The sequence below is a fragment of the Bombus vancouverensis genome, chromosome 8 (genome assembly GCF_051014615.1).
Source record: "Bombus vancouverensis nearcticus chromosome 8, iyBomVanc1_principal, whole genome shotgun sequence".
Lineage (NCBI taxonomy): Eukaryota > Metazoa > Arthropoda > Insecta > Hymenoptera > Apidae > Bombus > Bombus vancouverensis.
Window position 1 is genome coordinate 16,972,721 of NC_134918.1, and position 27,008 is coordinate 16,999,728.

The window sequence follows — 27,008 nt, forward strand, 5'->3', positions numbered from 1 at the left end:
AAAGCGCATTCTAAGATCAAGAGAACCGAAAAAAAGAGAGAGAAGAGGAAGGAGGAAAAGCAGCAGATAGTCCAGAGGAGAATATCGCGAGACTGCGAAGAGAGAAAGAAGATGAGATGAAAAGGAAAAGAGAGAGAGGGAGAGAAAGGATCAGAGTAAATCCAAGCGAGGCAAGCAGGCAGTCAGGCAGGCAAGCAAGCAGGTACCCCGTTTTGCTCGCGATACGCGCTCTCGATGGGACCCAGGGCCTCTTCGCCGCGGGTTCTTCGGCTCACGCGGGACCGCTGATCTGTGACCCGGATCCTCCCTACCTCAGCAACCCCGAGTACGGGTTTCACCTTAACTCAGGACGCTCAGACACATGCACGCGCGCAAACAGTGAACGTACTGTGTACGAGCGCATCGCGTACATACATCCTCGCCAGGATCTTCACGGAGCACACCCATATACGAATACATCGACGATCGAGAAGAAGAAGAGGAAGAAGAAGAGAGAGAGATGGGAATATATGGGAGCGAGAGTAGAGGAAAAGAGGAGAACGCCAGCGTGCACGCCGCACGCATCGTCCGTAAAAAAGCTCCCTCGGCTCTTCCTCACGAGCAGAAGGGGAATTTTTTACCGAATACGTAATTCTACGGTCAGGGTTCAGCCAATAATCTGGTTCATTCCAGGGGAACGTAGTACACCGTGGAGAAGAGATCCTCGGCGTGGCATGTACTATCGAGTTGGAATCTCTGTCTTCCTCCTCCGTCCACCTTCTTCTCTCCATCGGTCTCCTTTTCGTCCCTTTCCTTCCTTCTCCTTTTCTCCGTAAGCGGCAATCTATGCCTTCCAGGCGCCCGTTGCAATATCTCTACGTACATCCTTCGTGGATACCAGCCAACGCAATCTCTGTCTCTCCCTCTCTCTCCCTCTCTCTCTCTCTTTCATCTTCTTCTACCTTTCGACTTTCCTTCTCATCTAGCTTCGATCACGCTTCCCCTCGTTCCTCTTCTACTTCTGTCCGCGACGTTGATCTCCGTGCATCCTCCAACTCACGCATCCCGCCGCATCTATCTTTTCCCTCGTTTCGTTCCTCAGCGGCGTTCCCTTTGCTTTCGTTGCTTTTTCTAACGCTTAACCGTAAGGATCGTACGTCCAACGATCGAATTGTCGATCAGTCTCTATCGCGAGAGAGAGTGCGTAATACCGTTCTCGCCTCGAATACTTGCATCTTCTCTTTATCCCGTCTCCTGATCTTTCTCCTCATCCCCTCTCTAACACGCCGATGTTTTTCTTGCCCCGTTAGATATCGCGTTCTTTGGCAGTTTGCGGTCCCGTTGCTCCTCTTCGGCGCTGCTTCTTTGGCGCATTCTTCGGTGCGATCATCGAACAACCTCGCGTCCTTATCCTCACTGAACTTCGAACGTTCGAACGTCAGACGGAAGAAGATGGACCGATCATTTTCTTGTTCTTCCCACGACGTGTTTTGGTTAAATTGTGGTTAAATTTGGTTGAATTGTAAAATTGCTTCTTTTATTCTTTCTTTTTCTTCCCTTGTTCTGTCTCTCCGATCTCCCTTTCTTCCTCCTTTGCTAGCAGTATTTTCCACTTTTTCTTTTCACTCTTTCCATTTCACCTTTTGTACCTTCTCTTTTTGTCTCGTTCTTTCCTATTACCCTTTTTTCTCTTCTTTTCCATCCTGATCTTCCATTCCCTTCCAATTCTTTTCTTTCTTCTTTTTCGTCCTTGCTTTTGTCCTTTTTTTTTTAAATCAGTTATAGTACATTATATGGACATTTGAGCTGGAAAGAATCGAACTGATTTCGGTATAATCGGCCCTCTTTTTCTTCCCATTCTGGTTTCTCGTAATTATTCTAATAAGTTCAGCAAATCCATCATCATACTTCACAGTGTTTCATCCATCCTTTTCATCGGCCTCACCGTACGCTTAATCAACCCATCAAGTCTCGAATCGGCTATTCCCAAAGAGGTTAAATGGCGAGCTTCTTGATTTTCTCGCTTTTCTTCTCCTGTTTCCTTTAATCATCGCTAAAGCGCAATTCTATTACTTCGTCCTCCTTTTTTCCCTCGATCGTTCTTCTCTATCGCTTATCGCCAGAGTTTCTCGCCAGGGAAAATAATTTGTAAGCGTAAGGCAAGATGCGTAATGCAAGAAAATCAATTTTACCTTTCCAATATTCTCCATATCTTTCTTGCCTAATTTAAAAATTTTATAGCTTGTCTTTCTTTTATCTCTTAATATCATTATATCGCTATTAAATATTGGCTTATCGCACATAATCCACGTATCCCGAGAAGAGAATTATTAGCTTAAATGAAACAAAAGTTAAACATTAGCAATCTTTTTTATCGATTTCGAATCGCTTGTACGAAACAAAACCTTGTAGAATTTTGCAAACTTAATACGAACTCGGTGAAGTGCTTGCGTAAAAATAATCACGCGACGTTTCTATTGTTATCTCTGTTCTAATAAACGTATCGCGGAAAAGCTTCAAATATCAAACTGTGCCACCGTTCAAAGGTATCCCGTTCTAACTATACAACGTTCCAAAGAAACAAGTCGTGATCAAACTTCAATTTGAAAGACCACTAACCTAAAAAGAGACTATCTATTCCTATGCAATAACAAGCCTTGAAACGTCAAACGAAATGATCCAGATCTCCAACGAGAGGAAACAAAAGCTGAACAATTACAATCGGAATATCACTTGGCGAAGTCTAAAGGGAAATGAAAAATCGCGGTGAACCGCGGTGAACTCTACGAACAAGCGCTACACGACAGAGCGGGTAATGTAGCCGCTTCCGGTATCTTCTTTTGCTTCAATCTGTTCAGTCTGCAATTAAAACGAGGCTTTCCCCATCTATCTTCCCGGTCTGGCTCGCATGTTCGCCTCTCCTTCCTCGCTGGTACGCTTAATCGAGCGAGCAAGCTCAAATCACCGATTTCTGTGCGGTGCAACATCCGCGTAATTGCGAATACTCGGTGCGCGCATAATTGCCCGCTCCTCGATCTTCCACCGCCTCCTCTGTTCCTCTATTCGCCACGTATGTGTATACTTGGATCGTGTTGGCTGTCTCAGTCGCTCGCACACGCCGTGGACGTAACACGTGGCGCGATGCAACGTCGTGTTCACGCAGGATAACTTCGCCGCTTCCTTTTTCTTGCCTCTGAGCAGCTGGCCGTCCCCCGCGTCCGCTTTTCGCGCCGCCACGACCTCGTTTCGTTCGCTGTTCTCGCGATCCAGATCGTTAGCGACTTTTCGAATTCAGTAGATCGTAGATTGCTAGATCTTCCGACAGTTCTAGCGATGTACATCATTAGCGATTTTTCGGTGTTTTCGAATTTAGAATTAGGATCAGAATCGCTGGGGTCTCTGTGATTCAGACTGCGATTGAATCGCCATTTAGATTTTTACCGACCTTTAGAAATTGCTATATTTCACTTGTGTTATATTATATTAAGATAAAAGCTAATTATTCTTGGAATTTAAATAGCGGATCGGTAGTCGATCTCGAGAAAGTTCCAACGATGTAGATCGTTGGTAATTTCTGGAATTTTTAAGGAGACAATTCTGAAGAGGATAAAGAGACGCGTCAACTGTAAACACGACTTTAATAACACAAGGGTGTTCGATAACGTAATGAACCTAAAACCGCTAGGAAATGTCACTTATTTATTTTCTACTCTAATCTTCGTATTATTATTTATAATATTTATAACGCACATATAACACATACTTATACACATTTATAATATTATTTTATATTTAACGGAGCAAAAGCTTGCGTAACCCAACATCTGCAATATTCACGCTAAGAACTTATTCGCACGTGTATACTCCACTGAAATCCATACGTCTGATATATTTTTATATGACTTTGATGCATACACGTACATATGTAAGTACATAGATTCTGGTAACCTTTCATGGTTTTGGCGCACGACGCACAGAAAGATTTTCGATAGTCGTAGTTTTAGCCGAATGAAAGCGAGCCAGGCCGCGGTCGCCGTTAATGCATATTCTTGCTACCGTACAAAATTGTCCGTATCCGTTGGACGAATCCCCAAAATGGATGTCACACCGATGTCACCGGCGGCTGCCGCGTATTAATCCCACGGAATTATCGTATTCTTGAAAAAGCGAATAACGAGCGGCAGCAGGCTTCGCAAAAGGAATTCATGCCAGTAAGGACTAAGTGGAAGGGGGTCAAAAGTCGAGAGTTAATCCATGTAAATCTAAATTAAGTCCCGCGAGCGCGAGCTCGTGCACCACTGCTAGGATAATTAGCTTCTCTGCGAATCCAACTAATCTGTGCCCCGCGCAGAAACGCTTCAGAATTTGACCATGTCGAAGTTGTCCTCTCTTTTCCATTTCATTATGTATGTTAAACAAGAATTATTTGAAGCGACTTTTTCTCCTCTTTGTCGCGAAATGATTTGTATCGTTTTAAAAGAATTTCGTCTTACGGAGAAATAATAATTGACTGATTTTCATACTTGAAACATTTTTATCGTAATGAAAATAGATAGCCGTGCATGTTTTATACGTAGCTACGTATTAGATGTACATACACAGTGCTAGTAAAATTGTAAAATATCTGAAGCGATGTATCAGGTTGTCCGAATAGTTTCTTTCGTTTAAGAAGGAAATAGACGCACAATGTTTTATGTTTTATATCAGTTTAATGAATTATACACGAACATAATGATAGAAATATAACGAAATAGATCATACCCGATTCAATAAAATAATATAAAACGGAAATTGTTGTTCGTCTATTGTCATCTTATGAAACGAAAGAAACTTTTCGGACAACCTAACATAATATCTGTAAAATGTATAATATCTTTCACGTAGATCGCGATATAGCAGAAGTACTTGATGAACGCGAGCGTAACGAATTGCGTGGTATAGGTAGATTACAGACAATTTGAGCATAGGGGATGATCTTGCAAAAGATTTCGTATTGCGTTTCCCGGTAAGGAAAAATTAGTTTTCTTCGAGCATGTTTCGCGTGCATCCATGATTATCTAAAACCTCGTGTCTACGTAATGGACTTAGGTTAACTTGGTAAACAAGATTAAGATTTCAAGTGGCCCGATATGATCTTTCCTTAAGAACTCAATTACACCGACCTCTTCTCAGGTTTACACACAGAGGCGAGAGAAAGCTCACATGAGACACGAAGATCCCAATTAACGCGATATGCCGCAAAAACCATTGTAAATCGTTCGTGTACGTTGTAATTGGAATAATCTTTAAACCAGATTATGCCAGATTCTAATAGATTGCACGTTCGTATTTGAACATTTTTTTCGACCATATTTCCATGTATTTCCGCACCATCTATTATATTCTAGCTAAACGCTAAACAGAACTTGAACAAGAATTTAAAATACAGTCAACTTAGAATTCTGCGATCTTAGAAAATAAATAAATAACTCCCTTAAAACTTTATAGCTAAATTCAACGATAAACAAATTCGATGATAAAACAAATGACGCTTATAACGTTGCAAATTACAGAACACCCGATTTTTACATTATAAAAGAGAGATCCGTAAACTATGATTTGTCAGTTCCCCGATATTGTTAGTTAATAAACTGACCGTGCAAGATGGTTTGAGACATTAGAAATGACGTTTCGAAACTTTGATTTTAACAAAATAAGAAAGAAATGAAAATTATGCCTCTTCGAGCCCTTTACTCTTCGCTACAACGATCGAACCTAATTAATTTCTTTATATTTTAATTTACACGTTTATCTACGAGTACCTGCAATTAGAAAATTATGGTGTAAAGGTGCCAGCTATCGGCACAGATACAAGCAAAGAAGCGACCTACATTTTTCACTGGTAATCTATCTAACAGATCGGCCGCAACTACAAGCTCAAAACTAAAAAGTCCAAGAAAATCCCACCGACGCCAACACACTAAACCAGAAAAACGATGGTGGAATTCCAGCTGAACACGGACTGAAGAGAAAAGAAAAAAAAGAAAAAAAAATAACAAGGACACTTCCGCGTGATTGGAAAGTATATTAGCCGTAATTCCGGCGCATCAAAGCACGGCAATATTTCACCGTTTGCCGATCCCACCTTCGCTTCGTCGAGGGGGATTTAAGGCAGAGATACGTCACGAAAAATCGGTCGACTCACGATGGAGAGAGGGGGGGGGTGAAGGTGAGGCCTATATAGATTCACGGGGTCGATAGCCTGCAGGAGCAACGTTGAAAGACGAGGAGAAGAGGAGCCCCGTTGGAACGTAAGCGGCGAGAAAGAGAGAAGAAGAGGTGGAGGATCGAAGAAGGAAATCGGAGGATGAGAGCGAGGGTGAGATCGCAGAAAACGGGAAGCACGAACGACGGTCAGACACTGGCCCGGTTATAAATGAGGAAAGCAATTTCCAAGTTGGCGACTTGACGAGCTCGAGGCCCATGCCCGTGCTACTCGATGTGGAAAGAGGAACGTTAAAGAAGGTGGCAGAAGGGGGCAGAAAAGGATGGGAGGGTCGGTGGTCCCGGTACGAAGGCGCAAGGTGCTGAAACCGATGGCGGAAGACTCAGGAAGGGATGACTAGACGAGGTGGGCAATATGGCGGGCGATTAATGGCTTTAGTTACTGCCGACCTGGCCGTGTCCTTCCCGAACGCGTCATTCTCTTACCTTGCCAGACTGTCTCCAGACGTTTCTCATTACTACCGGCCAGTTAATAGCGCGAACGGTGATCGTCTGGTTGAATAGTTCCTGAAAGTGGCTCGAAAATTTACTACCCCATTCGATAACGCGCAACGTTCCGCGGTACCAGCGCTTTATAGCTCCGTTTTCCAAGCTTTAATCGCTCCCCAACCAAAGGCTTTTCCTTTGCATCTCAACGACCAATAACCAGACGAAATTTGAACGTCGCAGACCAGGTTGAGAGATCGAGCGACAGCCTACCATGAAAGATCGAGAAACGTTCTCATTTACGATCGTTGCATATCGTTGAATTTTTACAATTTGTAATTTCGATGAAACAAAATGTCTCTGTATGCTGTTGTTGTGTACGTCGGTATACGCTGCCACTCGAAAGATCGTGAATACTTCGCAGTTCCTAATGGAATGCGATTTCAGCTCAAAATTACACTACGCTGGACTGCTGATGCTTATGCAAATTCATACTTTCGTGAATACAAAGACATGGAATTTAGACGGAGATTTGTTTTATTTAGTAAGCATCGTAACGAGCGTTTGATCATGAAATTATCATTAATTTATACATTTTTAGCAATATTCGAGTATTATTAATAGGAATTAAGCAAAGTGTTACGGGCAGCATATCAACGTATGTATATGGCTAAATACAGGTTGAAATAACTTTTAAGAGATTTCACGGATGCTTAAAGCGGGTACTTTGTATATACAAAAATATTTTGCGGGAAAGGGAGTTTAAGCGCTTAATGTAGTTTTAATCTATTAACTGAGAAATAGAGGAAAGAGCGCAAAGTTGCTAAAACGTATGGCGCGTTTGGTGAATAAACATGAGCTACTGATATTAATTTTAATGCATTATAATTGAGCTCCAAGGAGTAAAATGTTCCGTATGATTAATTTTAATCGCTGTGGTATAGGTTTGCAGATACAGGTGTACATTTATTTTAAAATGCAACGTTTCTGGCAAAAATTAGTACAGTATCTTCATTTTACGTACGCTAACGTTTAAACGCGCTACGATACTACCCGTATCTAATTGTTTCTCGTCACAAATTTATTTTACTAAACTTCTCGCCATGAAATATTAACTAATCGTTTAACAAAATTGGATATGTATCTCTCCTGAAAGTTACGATTATTTTCGTTTCCAGTCACATAACAAAAATATTTATGAATATTATTACTTATAATATATTTGCCCATCGCAGCTAACATAACTAACAAGAGGCAAACAAATATAATATAAGTATTAATTACTATCATCAACGACAAAGGATTTCTAAGGTGATATAAGTTTTCCTTTCCTATACATATTTCGTATTTCATTCCATTCTCACACTCGCAGCACGCTAATCATTTTTCGACGCCGTTAGACCGAACGAAAGCTACTCCATGCCTCCCTAACCAACGTTCGATTCGACCGGATAGTATGATTCGCCATAATAAATCTTATCCGAGGAGAATCCGGTAGCGAAGCACCGGTAGCACAATTTTAATCCGCACCCATCTTAATCGTGGGTGTGGTGGAGCCGCGTAATCAGCTCTTTAATTCTTGTAAAATCAGGGATAACGAGCAGCTTCGTTCGTTTCCACGTCGTCGGTACGTCTCTCTTTCTCGCCTTCCACTTTTCTTTCGCTCCTTTTGTCGGCTGGCAGACCCTAACTCAGCGCCACGTTCACGGATATAGAGGCGATCGTTACGCCGAAAGATCATCAATCACTACCGCGTCGGTTTAACTCGGCTACACGCAAAAGAGCCAGCTCGTGCACGCTCCGATCTACTTTCTTTTTTACACTCGGTTACGCGGAAATGAACGAAAAAAAGAGGAAGAAAGAGAAGGGAAAAAATGAAGAAGAAACGAAAAAGCGGACGAAGACAGGGCTCGAACGCGAACAGAGATCGCCGATCGCGTCAAAATGCAAATCTCACTGCCGCTGCGTTTTCGAATACCTATCGTCTTTTTCTTTCGTTTTGTTTCTTTTTTTTCTTTTTTTTTTTTAACGGTGATTTTTCGATGAAAAGACAAAGATGAATATTTTTACTTTAATATGAATCTACTCCGTATAACCAAATAAATATAATACTCGAAAGAAATATCGTGCAATGAGATTAATTTCGATACGAATTCGTGCGTAAAACAGCATTTTAGTCGAAATCGAAACGATGTAAGGTAATGCAAAGGTAAACAACGATCTTTTCGCTGGGGGCGACGTAAGTTCCATGCGGTGTACGACAGAAAAGTTCTAGCTGCTAGAATGATTTACTTTAGCCCCTTATCGCGACATAAAGTGATAATTCTAAATAGCAATTCTGTTCCAATTGAAAAAGAAGAAAGTACGATGTTCGCGAATCCACAAATTTAACTACACCGATACATATTTTATCGTTTACGCTCGCTCCAAAACTCCAAGGCTGATAAACGATATAAGTATCTCGTCTCATTTCCGTTCGAAATCTTCGCTTTCGCTACTTACATCGTGCATCGTTTCAACTCGCCCAATTATACAAGTTCCCTGTCCTCCGTCATCCTAACGTTCCCGCCAATTTCCGTGCAACGGTATCCACCAGCCGCGAATCAAACAATCCCCGGCAGGGACGGTCAATTAAGAGAGAGAGAGAGAGAGAGAGAGAGAGAGAAGGAAACACAGAGGATAGCCCGGAGTGGAACGACGCGGCGCGGGCGGCCCGCCATCGAGGTAAGTGATGGAAAAGGCTACGAAGAAAAGCGCGAGACGACGTCACCGCTGAATGTATCCATGAGATTCGAGTCTGCAGCTTTCGACTATTTCCGGTATTCCCGTGCGCCATATGAGGAAGGAGGTAGCGACAGCGTGTCCTATACGCGATGACAAAAGGCGAAATATGGGTTGGATCATCCAAATGTTCTGGCTGCCTTCTCTACATACTCTGCCCTGCCACAGACCTCGTCCGTTCTCTCTCGCCCCACCCCCTTTTCAACCCCCTTAGTGCTCGTAATCTCCGCTCGTGCCTTCGTAATAAATATAAAAGTACCCCGAGCAGCGGCTGGTCCGGGCTATAGCTGATAGTAACGCGACTGTTGCCTTGTCAGGAAAGACCGGATGGCGAAAAGCGGGGGTGGACAGGGTGCCAGTATATTATTTGGCGGGCCTCCAGCCGGCCGCGAGGCTCACTTCGTGCTTTTCATCTTAGGCATAGACTCTTTTTTTATTTTTACCTTTTTTGTTCCTTTTTTCTCCACATCTTTTTTTTTTTATACATCGAACAAAAGGAATATACGGCCTACACCCGGGCAGCCAGGTGAGCGGACGGGTATCGATGACGGCTGCCGTTCTGTTCTCTTGATTCCACAATTTTTTTTTTTTTTTTTCTCCCCCGCGTACGTTGATTTGACATTTTCGTCCGTGCATTGTGAACCGACGACTGAAAGGCCTGAATGGCCGGGAATAAAGGGCTCGCCTGGTGAACGCCGCCCGAGGAAAAGGACGCGCCACGATTCCGCGCTGATACCGCGACCGCCTCTATACCCAACGCCGCCCCCTCTCTTTCGCGCTTTACAATTTTCAAGCTCGTAAGACATCCGCGGAACTTTGCCGCACTGCTTACCGGACACCGTTGCTCACTGTTCGAACGTTTCTTTGTACGGCTGGTTAGCTCTTGTCGTTGATCGTGCCTTATTAATTGAGCATTGTTCGTGCGAAGATAGAATTTGAAGGCGTGGAGACGCTGTAAACTACGGTACGGTCCTGTTTAAGCGAACCGAAGTAGGCGATACAATTTGTTCGTCGTGAGAATTTCACGGTTTCTAGGTTTAAGCGTGTACATCTATGTAAAAGACGAAGAAATTTATCATGTGCAAGCTGTTTCTATTTTACTGAAAAAGATCAATAGGATATTTATAGTATCTTGTTTAAATTGTTTTTTATAGACGCTTCAACATCAATGCATTCTTTTAGTAGAGTTATATATTTTTACAACGCGCACGATTTATTAAATATCTATTATGAATATTGGTAGAGTTTCTTAAGGGTTACGTAAAACAAAAATTTTGTCTATATCAGCTGATAACACTATAAAACCGTGTCAAAGAACAACTACTGGGTGTGCAAAAATGTGATATAAAACGTTGCACGGTTTCGAAACTAAATCTTTAAGGAAGTTGCAAATCTGCGTGTTCGGTAATAAAAGATACGTAAAAGAATGATAACGTAATACGTATGCGCAAAACATATAGAACCGCTTTTCCCCAAGTTATATATTTTTACTGTTTATCCTGTGTGTTTATTAATCCAGATTTTGATAATTGACGTATTACGTCGTACATTATCATTCCACTGTTTCTACGTTATTTATAACAGGTTATTCGAACTTGACATTTGCCATCGATACATAAAAATATCCGATAAAATACTCCTCGAGTGTTACACGAGATATACACTTTGTTATTGAAAGGCTTTTTAAAATATAAATTGCCGATAATAAATAAATATATGTACATATTGTATACAGTGTATATCATACAGCTATACACATATATAGCTTCATTTAAAAATGTACCTCGACATGGAAATCTCTATAATCTCTGTTAAATCTTCTACATTAAATCATATAATTTTTATACAGAAAATATTTTCGAACTTTTCACAATTAGAGAAATAATCTCATTTATACGCTTAAACTAAATGTATACTACAAATAAAAAGATATATATTTGAAACGATTTTTCCATACTTTAAGAAACACGAAAGGTTGTATTGAGAAAATATAGTTTTGCAAGTAATATCGCCAACTTGAACAAGTAGCAAACTTAAACTTAAACTTTGGTTCTTTTGTTATCTCACACGCCTAAAGATCTTACGTTTGTTAATACTCGAAATTAAAGTATTCGCGTTACGATCATCGACCTACCATATACTACCAAGCAAAATCGTGTATGAAAAAGTAGCAAAATAAATCATGTTGTTTCAGTATTAGTTGTTCGTACTCGCGAACACGTCTACCATAAGATATTTGCATTCGATATCGTTTCTGTCAGATAAGCGGTTACCTGCCTACCGCGCGTACCGTCTAGACACTCTAGGATAGATAAGTACCGACACACCGATCCCGTATACACAGATTTCTCGGTTCGATCGTTAATGTACATCATTCGGATAAGGATCAACATATCATAAATATAAGCCGGCAAAAGCGTAACTTATAGCTTATTAAACATGATTTACCACAAATCGTGCACAATGTAAAGTAAATAACGATCTGGTGCAATGACGATGATACCGGCATTCGTAAAAAAAAAAAAAAAATAGGGAAGATGGAATAAAAGTTGGGCTAAATGAAAAGAAAAATGAAAAAGAACGAGGACGAAGAAAGGTTATTTAAATCGACAAGAGTATTTGCTCGATTCGTAGAACCTTAATTGCCACTCTATTTTTGCTAAAAAAAATTTTAATTATGTAAATATTTTTTATGAGAAACATTTCTTCCAAGATTTTGTCTAAATGACATCGAAAAATACGTAGGATGTTACAAAAGGAAGGTCTAAGATTATAACGTTGTAGTATTCGTGAGAAGGACTACAAAAGCATATACATCGACAAATATACGTGCTAAGCTTAATCCTTTGCATACTGCGTCAAGTTTTCTAGCCACTTTATATCAAATCCTTTTCTCAACTAAAGATACAAAAGATACAGAGAAACGAATTTCTCGAATTGGCTTCCAACGATTTCAAACTGATTTCTATTACGTTCAGAGAAAGCATCTGTGCATTAAAGTATATAGAAATAAAATTCTTGAAAATGTACATTTAATCAGGTTTTCGTTCTACCGCGAAGATAGCCGACAACACGTGTTACGTTTCGGACAAGATACGTAGCGAATCGACAACGTGTTAAGAATCATCATTGAAGAGCGATACGATAACGAGCTGCGTTTCCTGGTCCGCAAAAGGCGTTTGAGGATGTTAATGCCCGAGTGGGTTGCACACGGTTGTAGCAGAATGGGTGCGTAACAGGAGCGCATAAAAGCGTTCCATATAGACAGAGCATACTCCGTATGACTTCCACCATGGAGAACCCGCTTAGAGAGTGCATAGCCTCGGTTGCGTGGGAACTGGAGCACTCTGCATACGGAGAATGGTTCGCTGCGCCACGACTCCGGCGACCAAAGACGACGAAGACAACGACGAAGAGGAGGATCTGGACGATGCCGGTGCAGCACGAGGCGCACGAGATCCTCTCTATAAATCACAGGCTGCGAGCAGTTTCTCTCCGTGCAGGAGGTGGAACAATATCCTCTTCTAAAGTCTTTGCCTACCGTGCGCCTACCGTACTCGCCTCGTAAGCTTCCCTCCGCCGCTACAATAGCGTTCGCGAAGGATTCGCGATGCGCGAGCACCGTCTGATTAAATACAAATGGAAAGAACGGACGTGGAACGACCCCGGATTACGGGCCATGTTCCGATTTCAATCGCCAACCGGTGAATCTTCGAGAAATTCCATCGGGTTATTTTTTCGTGCATTTTTTCTTTAAGAAGGGGCGAAATATTTATCGGCGAACGTAAAGTTTTTGAAGATGCGTTTCGCAGATGGTATTTGTTATTCAAACGTCGAAGAAGATCCTGGTAACTTTACAATTTGAAGTTTCTTTGTATCGCGAGGATGACTTGTGCGATCCAACTCGTCAAACTCTACAAGCTCGGTTCCTCCACTCAAAGCATCGAAACGGTTATTTTTAGTCGAAGTTTATTTATTTATTCTAACACGACTCTGTTGGTATATTGAACGAAAGTTGCCATATCTTATTAGCGATATTTTATATGGAAAGGGAGACGCAGATCATTTGGCTGTTAGAAAAAGGTAAAAGAAAGGGATCGCGACTGAAAAAAGAAAGTAGGAACCACTAAACCAGACTAAGCGTCACGAACGAGACCGATCTCGACCCCCAAAAAACAACCTACCTATGAATCATAGCATTTGATTAAGAAACTGGCCGAGAGAAAACAAGATCCGTACCGGTAGATTCCCCGTGAGATTCGCGACGTGGGTCTCGTTAGCGAAGGCGAAGCCGATATGGGGTTTACTTATCGGCGGGCGCACGTCGCGTCGGCGGTGGCGGCGGCGGTGGCGGCAGTGTGCAGAGGCCAGGGTAAACGGTTAAGCACCGTTTGCAACGGACAGTTCCACACACATCGCGTCGGAACTGTCTGCCGCTGCCGGTTTCGCAGCTGGCCTGATATATCCTCTGTGTTCTAGTCGCCCTCCTCCCACCCCCAAGGGTCCGCTATTTTTTCGCGCGGCTCGCCGTCTCGAGCAGCATTATTAATGACCGCGGAAACCGCGTCAAAGATCTCACGAGCGTGCGCGAGCGTGATCCGTCCGCGTGTACGATACGCATTTTTTAAACCGCGCCACCGCTGCCGCCGCCGCCGCCGCCGCCGCGTGATGAATGGCGGTTAACCGGAGTCGGAATGTTCTTGTCCCACCACGGAGAGAATCGGCCAGAGATCCGTGGATCAGCTACTAGACGCATCGTGATTTAACGCGGTTCGCACGTATGACGTGCCATTGTGATTTAGGTGTTTAGATATTAACGGTTGTGCAGACCGATACGCACGACCACTGCCACTTCGCTTCCCAGAACCTGGGAAATAACGCTCGTTTCAACGAGTATTTTTTACCCGGAAAATGGAGGATTCCAGTGATACAGGAATGTAGTACGGAGGAAAGACTGCACCGCAAGCAGTGTTCATCGCGATCAATTCGCTCGATGCGATCGTGTTATTAATGGATCGGTGATGTGTATCCCGGAATCTTCTGTATCGAAGGATGTACTAATATGAAAAAAACCGTCAAACTTTGGACGGAGATACATGGTGTATTGCCATATCGATATCGATAATGTTTTTTTTCTTCTTTTTTGTTATATGAAAAGATATCTCGTGGATGGTTAAAGCGGAATAGTACGTAAAAATGTTTTCAGTGTTGGGATTCTTACTTTACCCTAAGTAGTCTAACGCTATTATATAATGCTATCGCACAGGAAATGTACTTAACTGTCGTTGCTTTTCCGCTTATCATTATCTAACTAATTATTTCTCAGAATATATTTCTCGGCGTTTTTAGATTTTATTGTTCATCGATATAATCTAACGCGATACCAGTAAACCTCCGTCTGAAACAGCAGAGTATAAACTATTCCTATAATACCTAGGAGTTCATCGATTCTATCTCTATAATTTCCGTTCGAATAATAGGAATCTAAAGATAAGTAGATTCAATCTGTTCGGCAAAAGTGCATTTAATCATTAAATACTCTTACAATGACCCAAACTTTCGTCCCAACGATCAGAGTTCGGATAAACGTAGGTAATTCTACTTTATAACCATATTCCAAACTCGCATTTATACCGCGAAAACGGTTAAACCGTGAAAAGAGAAATCAAAGGTACGATTACATTTTCGACTTCTTCAGCGTTGCTATGTCAGCTTCCAAGTTAAAAACCTTCCGAGTAAGTTCACGAACTTGTTCGTTCAATCCAGCCACGCTGTACGGCAACGTATCGGACGATCCAACTTTCCTATCGACGCATTTATTCAAAATGACGTCGTCTTGTTCCGCGCCAGGTTCGTGAGCCAAACATTCCTCGATTAACAGGTCGCTGATACTCCAATCCTTGATGAAACGGATATGATTGCTGCCCAAATACCAGGTCATCGGGGAACGACACCTATAAGACCAGGGATTGCCGGCGATTAAAATTCTACGTAGTTTCTTCAGCTTCCTCAACATGTCCGGAGACAGGCACGCGTTCAGCTCGTTGTAAGCGATGTCCCAAACTTGCAGTTCCGTGAGCAGATCGTAAATTTCCGGATCTATATCGACGATCCGATTACGCCACAGGATTAACGCTTTCAGACTCGATAACCCTCTGATCCAGGAGGCATCGATCTTCCGGATCTTATTGTTGACCAGGCCCAACACTTGCAATTTCTTAAGACCTCTGAAAGCATCTGGCTCGATATCCTCCACGCCACATCCCGTTATGTTTAATTCAACGAGAGAGTCAGAATATTTGGAAAATGCGCCAGTCTTAATTTTGCTGATGTTCGAATCGATGATATTGATCCCGGCTGCTCCAGTTGGTATCTGTAATTGCTGTATTCGATATTTTCCATCTTAGTCTTTGATCGCATTTTACAAGATCCAAGTTTCGTTTATACAGATCGTTCCGAAGATAGTTAGTCGTTGCTCGCTGTTACTTCGTTTCGTAAAGCACACAGCGCTTCCGATTATTATTCTTTGTCGATCTTTTTGAAATTTGTACGTATCGAGTGTTAAATGTCGAGAGAATAACGTGTATTCTACAGGCAAACAACGATATCTCATAAAACATTGATAATAAAAGAACGAACATACAAAACGACCTAATCATTTCTATTGCTCTATAGGCACCTTAGAACTAAACCATTTGCTTTTTCTTAATTATAATTAGACTGCGGATGTTTATGCAAACTTATACTTTTATAGGGATAATTAGAGAAATAGAATTTAGGTAAAGACTATACTACGTACTAAGTATTGTAACGATACATTGGATATTTTATATTATTTTTGCATGTAACGTGTATTCCGTATATATTTGCGCCTTCAAAATGCATAAAAATCCGTCTAATCGTAACAAACGAAAGACAATTTCGGATTAGATTAAATGGATTAAGCGAAAAGTTTCCGACTACACTTATTCCCAAAATACCAAACGAAGAGAACAAAGAACAAATTGGAAATCGTGGCGATAGAAACGCGCGACCGGCTATCCCTCTAACAAGATAGTCAACAAAAGCAGCAATTTCTCACGTTTAAATCGCTTAATCCCTCGCACTGGTACCAATCTTCCCGTCCATTCAATCCAGGACGACAGATCGCCGTGCAGGCCGCCAAACATGTCGCTAAGATTATCGTTCCGAGCGAGCCTCTCATGTTGCGCGAAATTTCAGCAAACGACTATCCGTGCACGCCTCGACATTCGCCTTTTATACCGATTCGAATCGGTTGCCACAAGAACGTTAATGTCACGGTCGTCGTCAAGGAAAATATAAAGCGGGAAAATACGAGGAAATACAGAGACCTGGCTACACACGCTGATGCCATTGCATCGTGCGACGCATATCGGACAATCAAACGTAAAACGACAGAAGTGACGACGAACAGTCGGAAGATTTCGTTTTCCCTTTGCCGTGTAAGGAATCCTTCCCGTTTTTTTTTTTTTTTTTTTTTTCTTCGACAAACGACCGGTTTATTGGCGGACGACGCGACGCGTTGATCGTTATTGGGACGCACGCGACTTCTTGGGATGTTTCACGCTCGACGGACGCGTAAGAACGTAACGAGCCCTTGATTGAATAATTAGGATTCTTCGTGCCGTCCCTCTTTAGCCGGCCTCGTGTCACCGATGTTAAATGTCTTGTAACAGACGGAACCGGTTTTGCCACGTTGCGCTCGACGCAATATCGATCGCGATGCCTGCTATTTGACGCCTTTCAGTCTGCCTCGCTTCCACGTTCGGTCCATGTGGAAACATTTTTAACACGTGTTACGATATTCTTAATGACACGCGTTTCGCTTGCTAGCTCTTTTCTTTCATCCGAATATATAGTTTCCTTTGTATCATTTCGTATTAATTTACGAGTAACAACGCGTGAGTAGGAATCCAACATGATTCGAATAACCTCCTCGTTCACTCAATCCTATCATAGGATCGTTTGAATCGTTTTCGTACCGCACAATGTTCTCTCTTTCTTCGTTACTACGTTAAAAACCGACAGTGTCTCAAGTATACAAGTTTAATCGTTCTAGGCAAAATTTAAGATTAAATTTGAAAATATACGAAGCGAATGATCCTACCTTACTCTACTATTTCGCAAAATCTCACTTCCCGAGTCTCCTTCTACAACTCGCGTAGAAAATATTTGCTGCTAAAACGAATACACGCGGCTAACCGCGTTTGTTAAACCGAAGAGCTATAAAAAGAATTAGAAAAGCGAGAAGAACGCGTCTTAGTAGACTGTACGATAAAAAGAACGTGACTGGAGCAAGGCGTGCTCGGAAATTGCAAGTTATAATTGGCGAAAAATTCGGCGGGATAATCTCGTGTCAGACATCGTTCGAATTCCCATCGCGCTATGATATATCGAATGATGTTCGTTCGTGATAGCGCCTACGTGTTTTACAGACATTAAGCTCCGACGAACGTGGTACGGGGCACGTAATAATAAAACGCGTTACTCGTCGATTCTGCTGTAATCACCCGAATAAAGCCAGCTGACGATGCCTTCGATATGACTGCGTTTGTCACTCTCGTGCCGCCCAACAAAGTGTTTGCATACTCTTATGAAACGATGGAATACGACGATAACAGGCTCGTTCGATAAAGCCACGATGTATCTGGCATGTGCGTCGTGATAACTAGAGGCTGCAAAGCGATCGGAAATGGCGAAAGAGTGCGTTAACCATAAGTTATCGCGCATCGAAGTTTCCCATGGAAAGGCAAAATACAACGTAGATTTAGCGCGTGGAAAATTTGTTCGAACGATAAAACAGTTGTTTCGAAAGCTGGCTTTTGCTTTCGTTATTTCAGATTGCCAGTAGATAGCAGGTGTTTTACGATTGTGGTATTCGGTTGGTTGTGAATGAATGTATCGACATTTATGTCCTTAAATTGTTAAAAAATTGTTATGATTTGTGACTAGTTTATTTTTAGCAACAGAGATCTATTTTACGAGTATGGAATTTGATAATTTCATTTAAACGAAAGTTTTTCTATGTATTTCGTAGTCTATTTCAAAATAATCGGTCGAAGCTGAAAGCGTGGAAATAATTTTTTTAAAAAGGCTGAATTTTTCTTCAACTTTGAAACAAAAAGGAGCAAAAGGAATTGGCGATAACGAAGGAAAGAACATAATTTTTTGTTCAATCCGCTCGATTTTGCTACCCACTTCGATATCTCGTACGATTTCTCAAGAAAAATCACTATCTTACAAAGTCTGCTATTCTCGATGATGTACGTAATATTGTAAATCATATTTCAATTGATCCTTTACCTCTTATCAATTTAATACTACGCGATGATCTTGGTGTTGGTCAATCGCGTTGCAGAATCGTCAATTTCTAAATAGAACAAAATTTCTACAACGGTCGAGAATCATAGCTAGGCAGGGACTTTATTCTTTAACTACATCTACCTTATTTATTATACGTGTACTTCTTTTTCTGCTAGTGTACTTTTAAGAACTTTTATAATTCTTCTACGGCACTCGTGGCGGAGAAATTCTTGAGATAATCCAGTAGAAAAGCATATAAAATTTATTTACTCGTTTATTTAGCGAAAGACTCTTTACAGTACACGTGTACTCTAAATAAATGAAATTGCAGACAGCAGGTGTGTCAGAATAACTACGTGGCCGTAATAACGGTAGTAAAGTAACCATCTATGAGAAGTGAATATTAGATAGCACGAACTTAAATGCTTAAACGCGACCCAAAAAATGCATCAACCAGGTCGTATCGAAACCTGACGTTACGATAAATAACAACTCGTTGCTACATAAGTAATTTAATATCTTAGTATTGGTAGAAATTATAATAACAGTGTTTGATAACTGGCATCTTCTAAGAATTTCATTTGTTTGCTACTTACATCGAAAAATAGAGAATTTCTCCGATAGCTTCACACATGCATTATGTGAGTTACAAACGTCGAATATGATAATCAGCCGACTCTCAACACGTAGGTACAATGTACAATCAAACTTTATCTGTTTCGTTGTTCTTATCGCGTGGGAAGATTTATTAGCATCGATCGTTAATAATGAGAAATTGCACGAATCGAAATTGTGTACTATGGTAGCCCTTAAGCTTCAAAAATTCCCATAAATGTATAAATATCCTCGATCTAGCGACGAATTTCTTATTTCCAACTAAACTCCACATAACCGTTTCAAAATATGAACGAAAGAAACAAGAGTTATTTCGTCGTCGTCAGATTGCCTTATACATTTCTAGATGTCTCGAGAATGTAAAATTGCACAGAGTCATAGTCTTATGAGAAAATATAGAAAATATTCTAAATCCTAGTGCTTTTTATAATACTCGCTAGGTAGAAGAATCTCCTAGCGAGGTTTTATTCTTTTAAAATTATATTCTCGAAAACTGTGTAAAAATCCTCGGTCTACTTATCGTATATCGTCGATAAAGAAGTTACGAGACAACACTTGGCTGCTACTAGATGTATTTATACGTCGCTACCGTAAGGAAATTCTTTGCCTGTGTATATTTAAGTTTTTAACATGTGTACATACATTTGAAACACGATTGTACACGCGCGGAAGAGCGCATGAGAGGTCTGCATATATGCATAAGCGGGGTGCACGTGGAGCCGCGGCAAATCGTAATGCTGTAATAATGGATGCACAACCAGCAACAGTTGTCCAGCAGCGTGAGGGGACGACGCGAACGAAGATATGCCGATCGAAGGGAACGAGACAGACGGAGAAGGGCAACCGGAATAAGTAGCCGGAGGAGTCTGTTCGTGCGTGTTTCGCACGTTCGAACGGTCGTATAAGTGTTTGCACTTCCTTTGAGAACGATCAACGGATGCCACTTCGTTTTATATCGCGCACGAACCAACCACTTACTCTCGCCATTTCATTGACAAACTCTGAACATTATACGATGAAAAAATTGACTATGATTGGAAATTAAGATGGAGTATCGTCTTAACGATACGTTCCTTAGAACGTGATGATATCTGGAATGAGTGGGATATTACAGAGAATAGGGCGATAAAATCGAAGCGTAGGAAAAGAATGCAGTTTTTATGCACGCTATGTAGGTAAGACTGAAAGACAAGAAAATTTCTCACATCGAATAGCGGGAAAATACTGATTTGATTTTAAATAGCCACGAGCATCGTTAGGAAATACGATAATATTTTTAACGCGAGTGCAATTCTATCAACGTGTATTTTCATTTACTTATTTCGATTTCGTAATGAGGAGATGTTTGGGTTAACCGTTCGCTGCCACTAAAACATGACTCGTTGTTTCATCAGAAATTAGAATTTTTTCTTCTTACAAGAAATGTCTTTATTCTATGTAACAATGTTAGTTCCAACACACCGACGCTCGTTTTCTTCAACTTTCTAACTCGTTTTATCGGAATGCATAAGAATAAAAAGTATAGTTGCGTCAACAGTATCGCTTATCGCGTGCGGTTAAAGCATAGCGTCAATAGTTGCGAAAATATTACACGAAGTGTGATCATCGGATATATTCCAGATACAACTACTTGAGTAATTGATTCAAATATTGAACAATCGATAAATCCAATATTCCGGCAACGAATGTTTACCTACAATCTATTATTGAAATAGATTGTTTGAGAAACATCAGTGTCGGTTATCTTAGGGAATTCCCTGTAGATAACAGCTAAGCGAAGAAACAGCTACTACCGCGTGTTTGGAAATCACATCGCGGTGGTATCGTCGATAACCGCGGTTTTAAAAGAGTAAAAAATGCGACAGAGAGGGGAAAGCAAAAATTGCATTACGTTTAAGCGGCCCGTATTTTCCTAACGTATAATATCGTAAAGGGCCGGTATCGCGGTTTTAACAGCGAAAATAGGGACGCCAGTATGTGCGGCGCATAAAATGATAAGGGTTATATATCAAATTACGAAATTTGATTGTGAACGTGTTGCGTGGCTAAAGTAAATACATTAGTAGGTTTCGTGATCCGAGAAAACTTACGTCTCGGGCTCTGACAGCATTAAAGAATCCATTAAGAAGGTACGAAAGTCTCGTTTATAAATACATATATCTAACCATAAGACCAAATAAACACTTGTATTTAAATTTACGATCGTATCGGAATTCGATGTTCCCTCTGTTCTTATAAGTTGATCGCGTGCCAGAAGAAACTGATATTAACGCGACATGCGACTCGGACGAACGTTTGACTGATAGCGATTTTCGTTTTTTCGTATCTTTCGCGTTTGCACGGAATCCGAAGAAAAAAGCGAATTATGTCGGCCAGTTATACCAATGTATAGTACGCTTGCACTTCCATGGTTGGATAAATGGATAGCCATCAGCAAAGTACCGTAATTTTCACGCGGTCACGTGGTTAATTTTGTGATATTAAACGATGCGATGGCTTTCCTTTTCTTTCGTAATCAGAGAGAATGTAGGTTTGACTTTAAGTCTGTTGTATTCACCGATAAATTATCGATGCTGGTAAATTATATTTCAATTTTACTGAAATATTTTGGTAATTGTTCTAGGTGATGATCGTTTCCTATTCCTTACGAGAAATATTTTATATTTATACTTCATAATATATTTTATAGAACGGTTACCGATTAAAGAGTCTGTGATTGAAAAATGTCCATAGTCAATGCCGAATAAATTTAGATAAAGTAATCACGAAATTATTAATTTCGAAACTTGTCGACTCCAAAGGTACTACAAATTATCTGAAATATATATACCAGAGAATGTACCGCGGAAAATGGAGAATAATATTTTATATTAGTCTTATGTTTTCTTCGATTTAAAATCGTATTCTACGCTCTATATTAATCGGGCATACTCGTACAAAGAAAACTAAATTATTATGTAATCACTTTTGAACAAATTTTAAATTAATTGAACATAAATTAACCTCGCGTTGCTCTGTTATCGTATTTTTGGTTAATCGAAGATTTCAAAATAAAGAAGCTAGAAACTTTACGTATTAAATGATCTCTAACTTTTAAGTAGTATCGGTAGATCGCAATTGAAATCGTTGGTGGTCATCGAGAACCAAGTAATTTCGCTTCGTGTGTACATTTCATGTACTAAATACAATTAATGATACTTTTAATTACCGTCATCAAAGCTCCGTTAAAATACGTTACCGTCTAACGAAAAGATGTAGAGACGCTGAGAATGTAGATTATGGATCTGTAAAAGAAAAAAAGAAAAAATGGAACTTGTAAACGGGGAATGCCATTCGTTATCTGACAGCGAGTATATGAATGTACCAACTATTTTTTAGGTCTACATATTTCAATTTTGTGATAAGATTTATTTTAATATTTACAGTCAGTGAAATATTAGAGATCCTATCAATTGATATTTGATAAAATATCTGATTTAAAATATCATTAATAAATTTATATACTACACAATGCAATTTACGACATGGATTACAAAAATACAAAAACAATCAATTATACGCGTGTAAAGTATTTCTACAGAGATTCATCGGTGAAAAGGAAAAGCCACTGAAAGTCATTTTGCGACAAAGCTTGTCAAGGGACTGGGATTGTACCGCAAATCTTAACACGAGTACCTACGCATAAAGTTGGCGAACATGGTGATACGTCTGAAAAATTGATTCTTGCCCACAATCGAAACACATGTTACGAAAGGGAACGCAATATTTCAATACGCGATTCAACATGAATGAACAGTTACCTAAGGATATATGGAAGCAATAAACCGCCTTGCACCGTGGCAAAGTGTGAATCTGCTTTTAAGCTGATACCCACCAGAATACAGAGCGAACAACGGCGCTATAGACTAGTCATAAACGAGTTTCGACGTCAGATACTAAACTGCTTTTGTGACGTACACGTGCATGAATCGCACGCGTGTGTACTTACACGTGTGCATATATACGTTTGAAAACTGGGTCAAAATCGAGAGGAGACATTTTTGATTTTTCGTTTTTCAACACGCCTTTCACACGCGTAACTCTAAAATCGATAGAAGAATAACGGACGATGGAACAAAGGATATAACTCGATCGTGAAATGGAATACGTATGTATTTCTCTAAATTATCGTCGAACGTAATACGAGTTTAATATGTTGGATTTTTTCACTGATCGTTTAAAGTCCAATAAATTATTACGAGTTCGTAATTATTAGCTAATCAGTTAAAACGATTGAATTTTATTATTTTTAGAAAAGATTCATTACAATTTTTCAAGTTATATTTTATGAAAGAGGGATTGGTGTTAAAGTGAAATATGATTTAGTAATGACAAATTTTTATGTATTAATTTACTGTGTTTTCTATATTAATTTTGTCAAAAACTCTTACGTTTAATAATTTTGTTCTTTTAATAATTACGAAAAGGCAGCTAATTGAAACCCGTCAATTTTGACGGATTTAAATTTGCCAACGTATCCATAGGTGTATATGACAAGTACAAAGAAAATAAAAGTATTAGTAAAAATAATGAAATAGAAAATTAAAAGATTTTTCGAAAAATGTAAAAAGAAGGCGTGAAAACGGTATCGATGAAAAGTTTCACCCTGTTGCAGTATCTCTAAGAAAATTTCTTGATCGTCATAGAAGAAGGGCCAGGATAAGGACGGATCTTTAGTGTCGAGGATACCCGTTGTAGAAAAGATAAAACAGGGATAAGAATGGCGTAACTATGGTGAAATAACGTCGTAAGTCGCATCTTTACGAGGTACTGAGATGGCTTGCAAATTATCAGCAGCAGTTTTAAATAGTGACGAGATAGAGTCGAGTCTTTTTATCCAATTCGATAAAGCAAAACATCGTTGGGAAGACGATAAAACTTACGCGTTTAGGAAATCTTGAACATTTCCAAATTTCGTGAAAACAAAGGAAAGTAACATAAAAAAATGCTATTAAGAAACACGAAAACATTTTTGACCGTCGCGTAATAAATTCCTGACACGTATTAAATTAAAAATTTGAGAAGCGACAGTTGCGAGAAATTTGACAAACGTAAAAAAGTAATTCGATTCGTAGAGCAATTTATAATTTTTCATTGAAATTTTATAAACTTGCAGTGACTTATTTTTCGGGATTAGTATAATTTTTTCGTACAATACATAATATGTATCGATGAAAATTTGTTTTTTTTTTTGGCTATATTTTTATATATCTTCCATTCTGATTTCTTTGAAATTTCATACTTTTTGTGTAACGTTGCATAACTCATTACAATAGTAACCAATAATTTTGAAAGAATAACGCGACATTTCACTAATCGACTTCCATCGAAATTTCAAAGTTGAAGACGTCTAACCATGAGTTTCTGTCTCCGAACTACAGTGCCGAACAACGAGGTAACTTCTTGCTGCGAAATCTTCTATAATTCTAAGAAGTCAAACGTCGACAGAAACTGAGCTGAGTAGTTATAACGTGTCAAAGGGTGCCCAGCCCTTCCCACGAACTAGCTCGCATTACGGTAGACAGTAATTACACGTGCTGTTAATTAGTTGTATGATATATGGGTTTAACATGCGGAAAAAGGAGGCTTAAAGCGCCGATCATTAACCACGCACACGTGGCATCTTAGACTATATCTGTTTGTATGTATATGTACGTCTAACGCAACTAAATTACGAATTATCTTTTCCTTATTCGCGATGAAAAACGCTACACTTTAGAATTGTATTCTAATATTTCTGTTATAAAAATGTATGAACTATAAAATGTTAATTATTACTCGATGAAAGAGATACATACATACATTGTTGAAAATAATTAAGGTGAGTTTTAAGGTTCTCTGTACTGTGCAGAAGTAGATCGTAGAACCGAAGATGTTACTGCAAGTACTTTACGTAAACGCGTTACTTATAAATGTTTTGTTCGAATTACACGTATCTGTACAGTTAAAATAAATATGATTTATATACATATATCGTACGTACATTACATATCTATATTCTAAAATGTGCTGTTAAATAAAATGTCGAGTATTACGACGAACGATTAATCATCGTAGGCGATGATAAAATCTCTCGAGAGACGATTCTACGATTATTATTGCGGCAAATGTAAATACTCGTATTTCTTCGCTACGCTTCTTGAACGCTAAGAAATTATGATTATTATTCTTGAAAAACATCCATTAATCATGCACAAACCGCTATGCGGAAATTATCATATCTTTTCTTCGTTAGAACGTTTCGCGTTCTACATTCCAAATTAGAACTAATTGTCTAAAACCGAATAATTCTACGTTCTGACTTTGAACGTACGAGACCACCCCTTTCGTGTCTTCTTTCTAGAATTATTCCGCACGAGATCAACCGTGACGTTTTATCGTAGAAACTGGCTGTCTCAAACTCTGTTTACTGCTTGCAATCCTATCTTCTCGATTTCTCGTTCATTTTAAACTCCGGTTTCCATTCCAACGAATTATTCCCACAATACCATCGACACCGTGGAAGAATCGCTCAAGCCAACAATAAACGACAACTCCGACATAAAAGAAGCGCGATCGTGCGTTCAACGTCAATGACGTAACCATCATCACCGTGCTGCTGCTCTCACCTTCTCTCTGTCTCCTCTCTTCCTATTCTATCCATCGTCGTTGCACATTGCTGTGTTTCTTCTTCCCGTTTCGTGCTCCTGCGATCCTCGGTGGATCGCGGCGCGCCGCGAGAGCAGTAAACAACCGGGCCGCCCTCGGAAACATCCCCATAAAGTACATTTTATCTATCGTAAATCGATGGCGCGGCGTATTTCACCGGCGCGCTGTTATACAATGCAGCTCAATTAATGCCAAACTGTTGGCCTGATTTATTTCTTAACTCGGACAAGCCGCCGCGACCGCATCGCGATAATCGTCGATCCGTATACGGCGTAAGTACGTGTTTCGCCACGAGTGCGTGCCTCGTTTCACCAACGAATCCGCCTGGTATGCGCTCTATGCGGCCAACAGATTAAACCGCCGTTTCTGCCACGTTAAAATACGCTTCTACACACAGGCTGGCCACCGCTCTTCGCCCTCGGCAGCGTGTTAAGAGACACCATTGGTTTTACGTTTGCGGAAGATTCGCCGCGAAGATATCCTTCTCTCTGACGGCGAATAATAGTCGATTGTAGTGTCCAGGGAGCGGAACGCAAGCTCGCTCGCGATCCTCCTAGCTGTTTGTTTGCTGAAAGTTGTCACTGTGACCGATATACCGAACGGTTTTAGCGCATAAGTCTTCGCGTTTATTGTTTGCTAAACGTTCCGCCAATGTAAACATTGCTGCTTGTGTTTGGGTAAATGCTTCGTACGTGTGGTAATGGGGATTCGATGCCGGTGGATTTATACACGGGTACTCGATGGCGGTTGACGTAGCGGAAACTACGAGCTTGCAGAGCAGAGGAAAGTTTTTTGAGAGGGTTCCGGGAAATGGGATCTTTCTGAGGTTTCTGCCAGCACGTGAAACGGTTCTAACAGAGTTGGTATGACGGTTTGGAAAATTGAAAATTTCGAGAGTCAGAGGTTTACTTCGTGCTACTTTAGACATTTTT

At 40.3% G+C, this 27,008-nt stretch overlaps 1 protein-coding gene and 1 long non-coding RNA gene across 2 annotated transcripts in view; both read right to left on the bottom strand.

Moving 5' to 3' along the window:
- LOC143303052 (uncharacterized) overlaps positions 1-27,008 on the bottom strand; it is a 260,835-nt gene that overhangs the window by 162,775 nt on the left and 71,052 nt on the right. The window contains exon 2 of the long non-coding RNA XR_013059031.1: positions 22,598-22,673. This is a non-coding gene — a long non-coding RNA (uncharacterized LOC143303052). The remainder of the gene's footprint in view (positions 1-22,597; positions 22,674-27,008) is intronic.
- On the bottom strand, positions 14,957-16,679 carry LOC117159538 (uncharacterized). Its single transcript, XM_033339455.2, has 2 exons — positions 16,532-16,679; positions 14,957-15,832 (listed from the first exon to the last, which is right to left on the bottom strand). Exons 1-2 carry the CDS (start codon positions 16,652-16,654, stop codon positions 15,128-15,130), a joined length of 828 nt encoding a protein of 275 aa, XP_033195346.1. The 5' UTR covers positions 16,655-16,679; the 3' UTR covers positions 14,957-15,127.

Excerpts from the sequence above, each read along its gene's own strand:
- LOC117159538 (XM_033339455.2), bottom strand. The coding sequence starts at position 16,654 with ATGAGAGGCTCGCTCGGAACGATAATCTTAGCGACATGTTTGGCGGCC. Across the intron at positions 15,833-16,531 it reads AGGGATTAAGCGATTTAAAC|CAATTACAGATACCAACTGG; the intron begins GTGAGAAATTGC and ends TATCGAATACAG.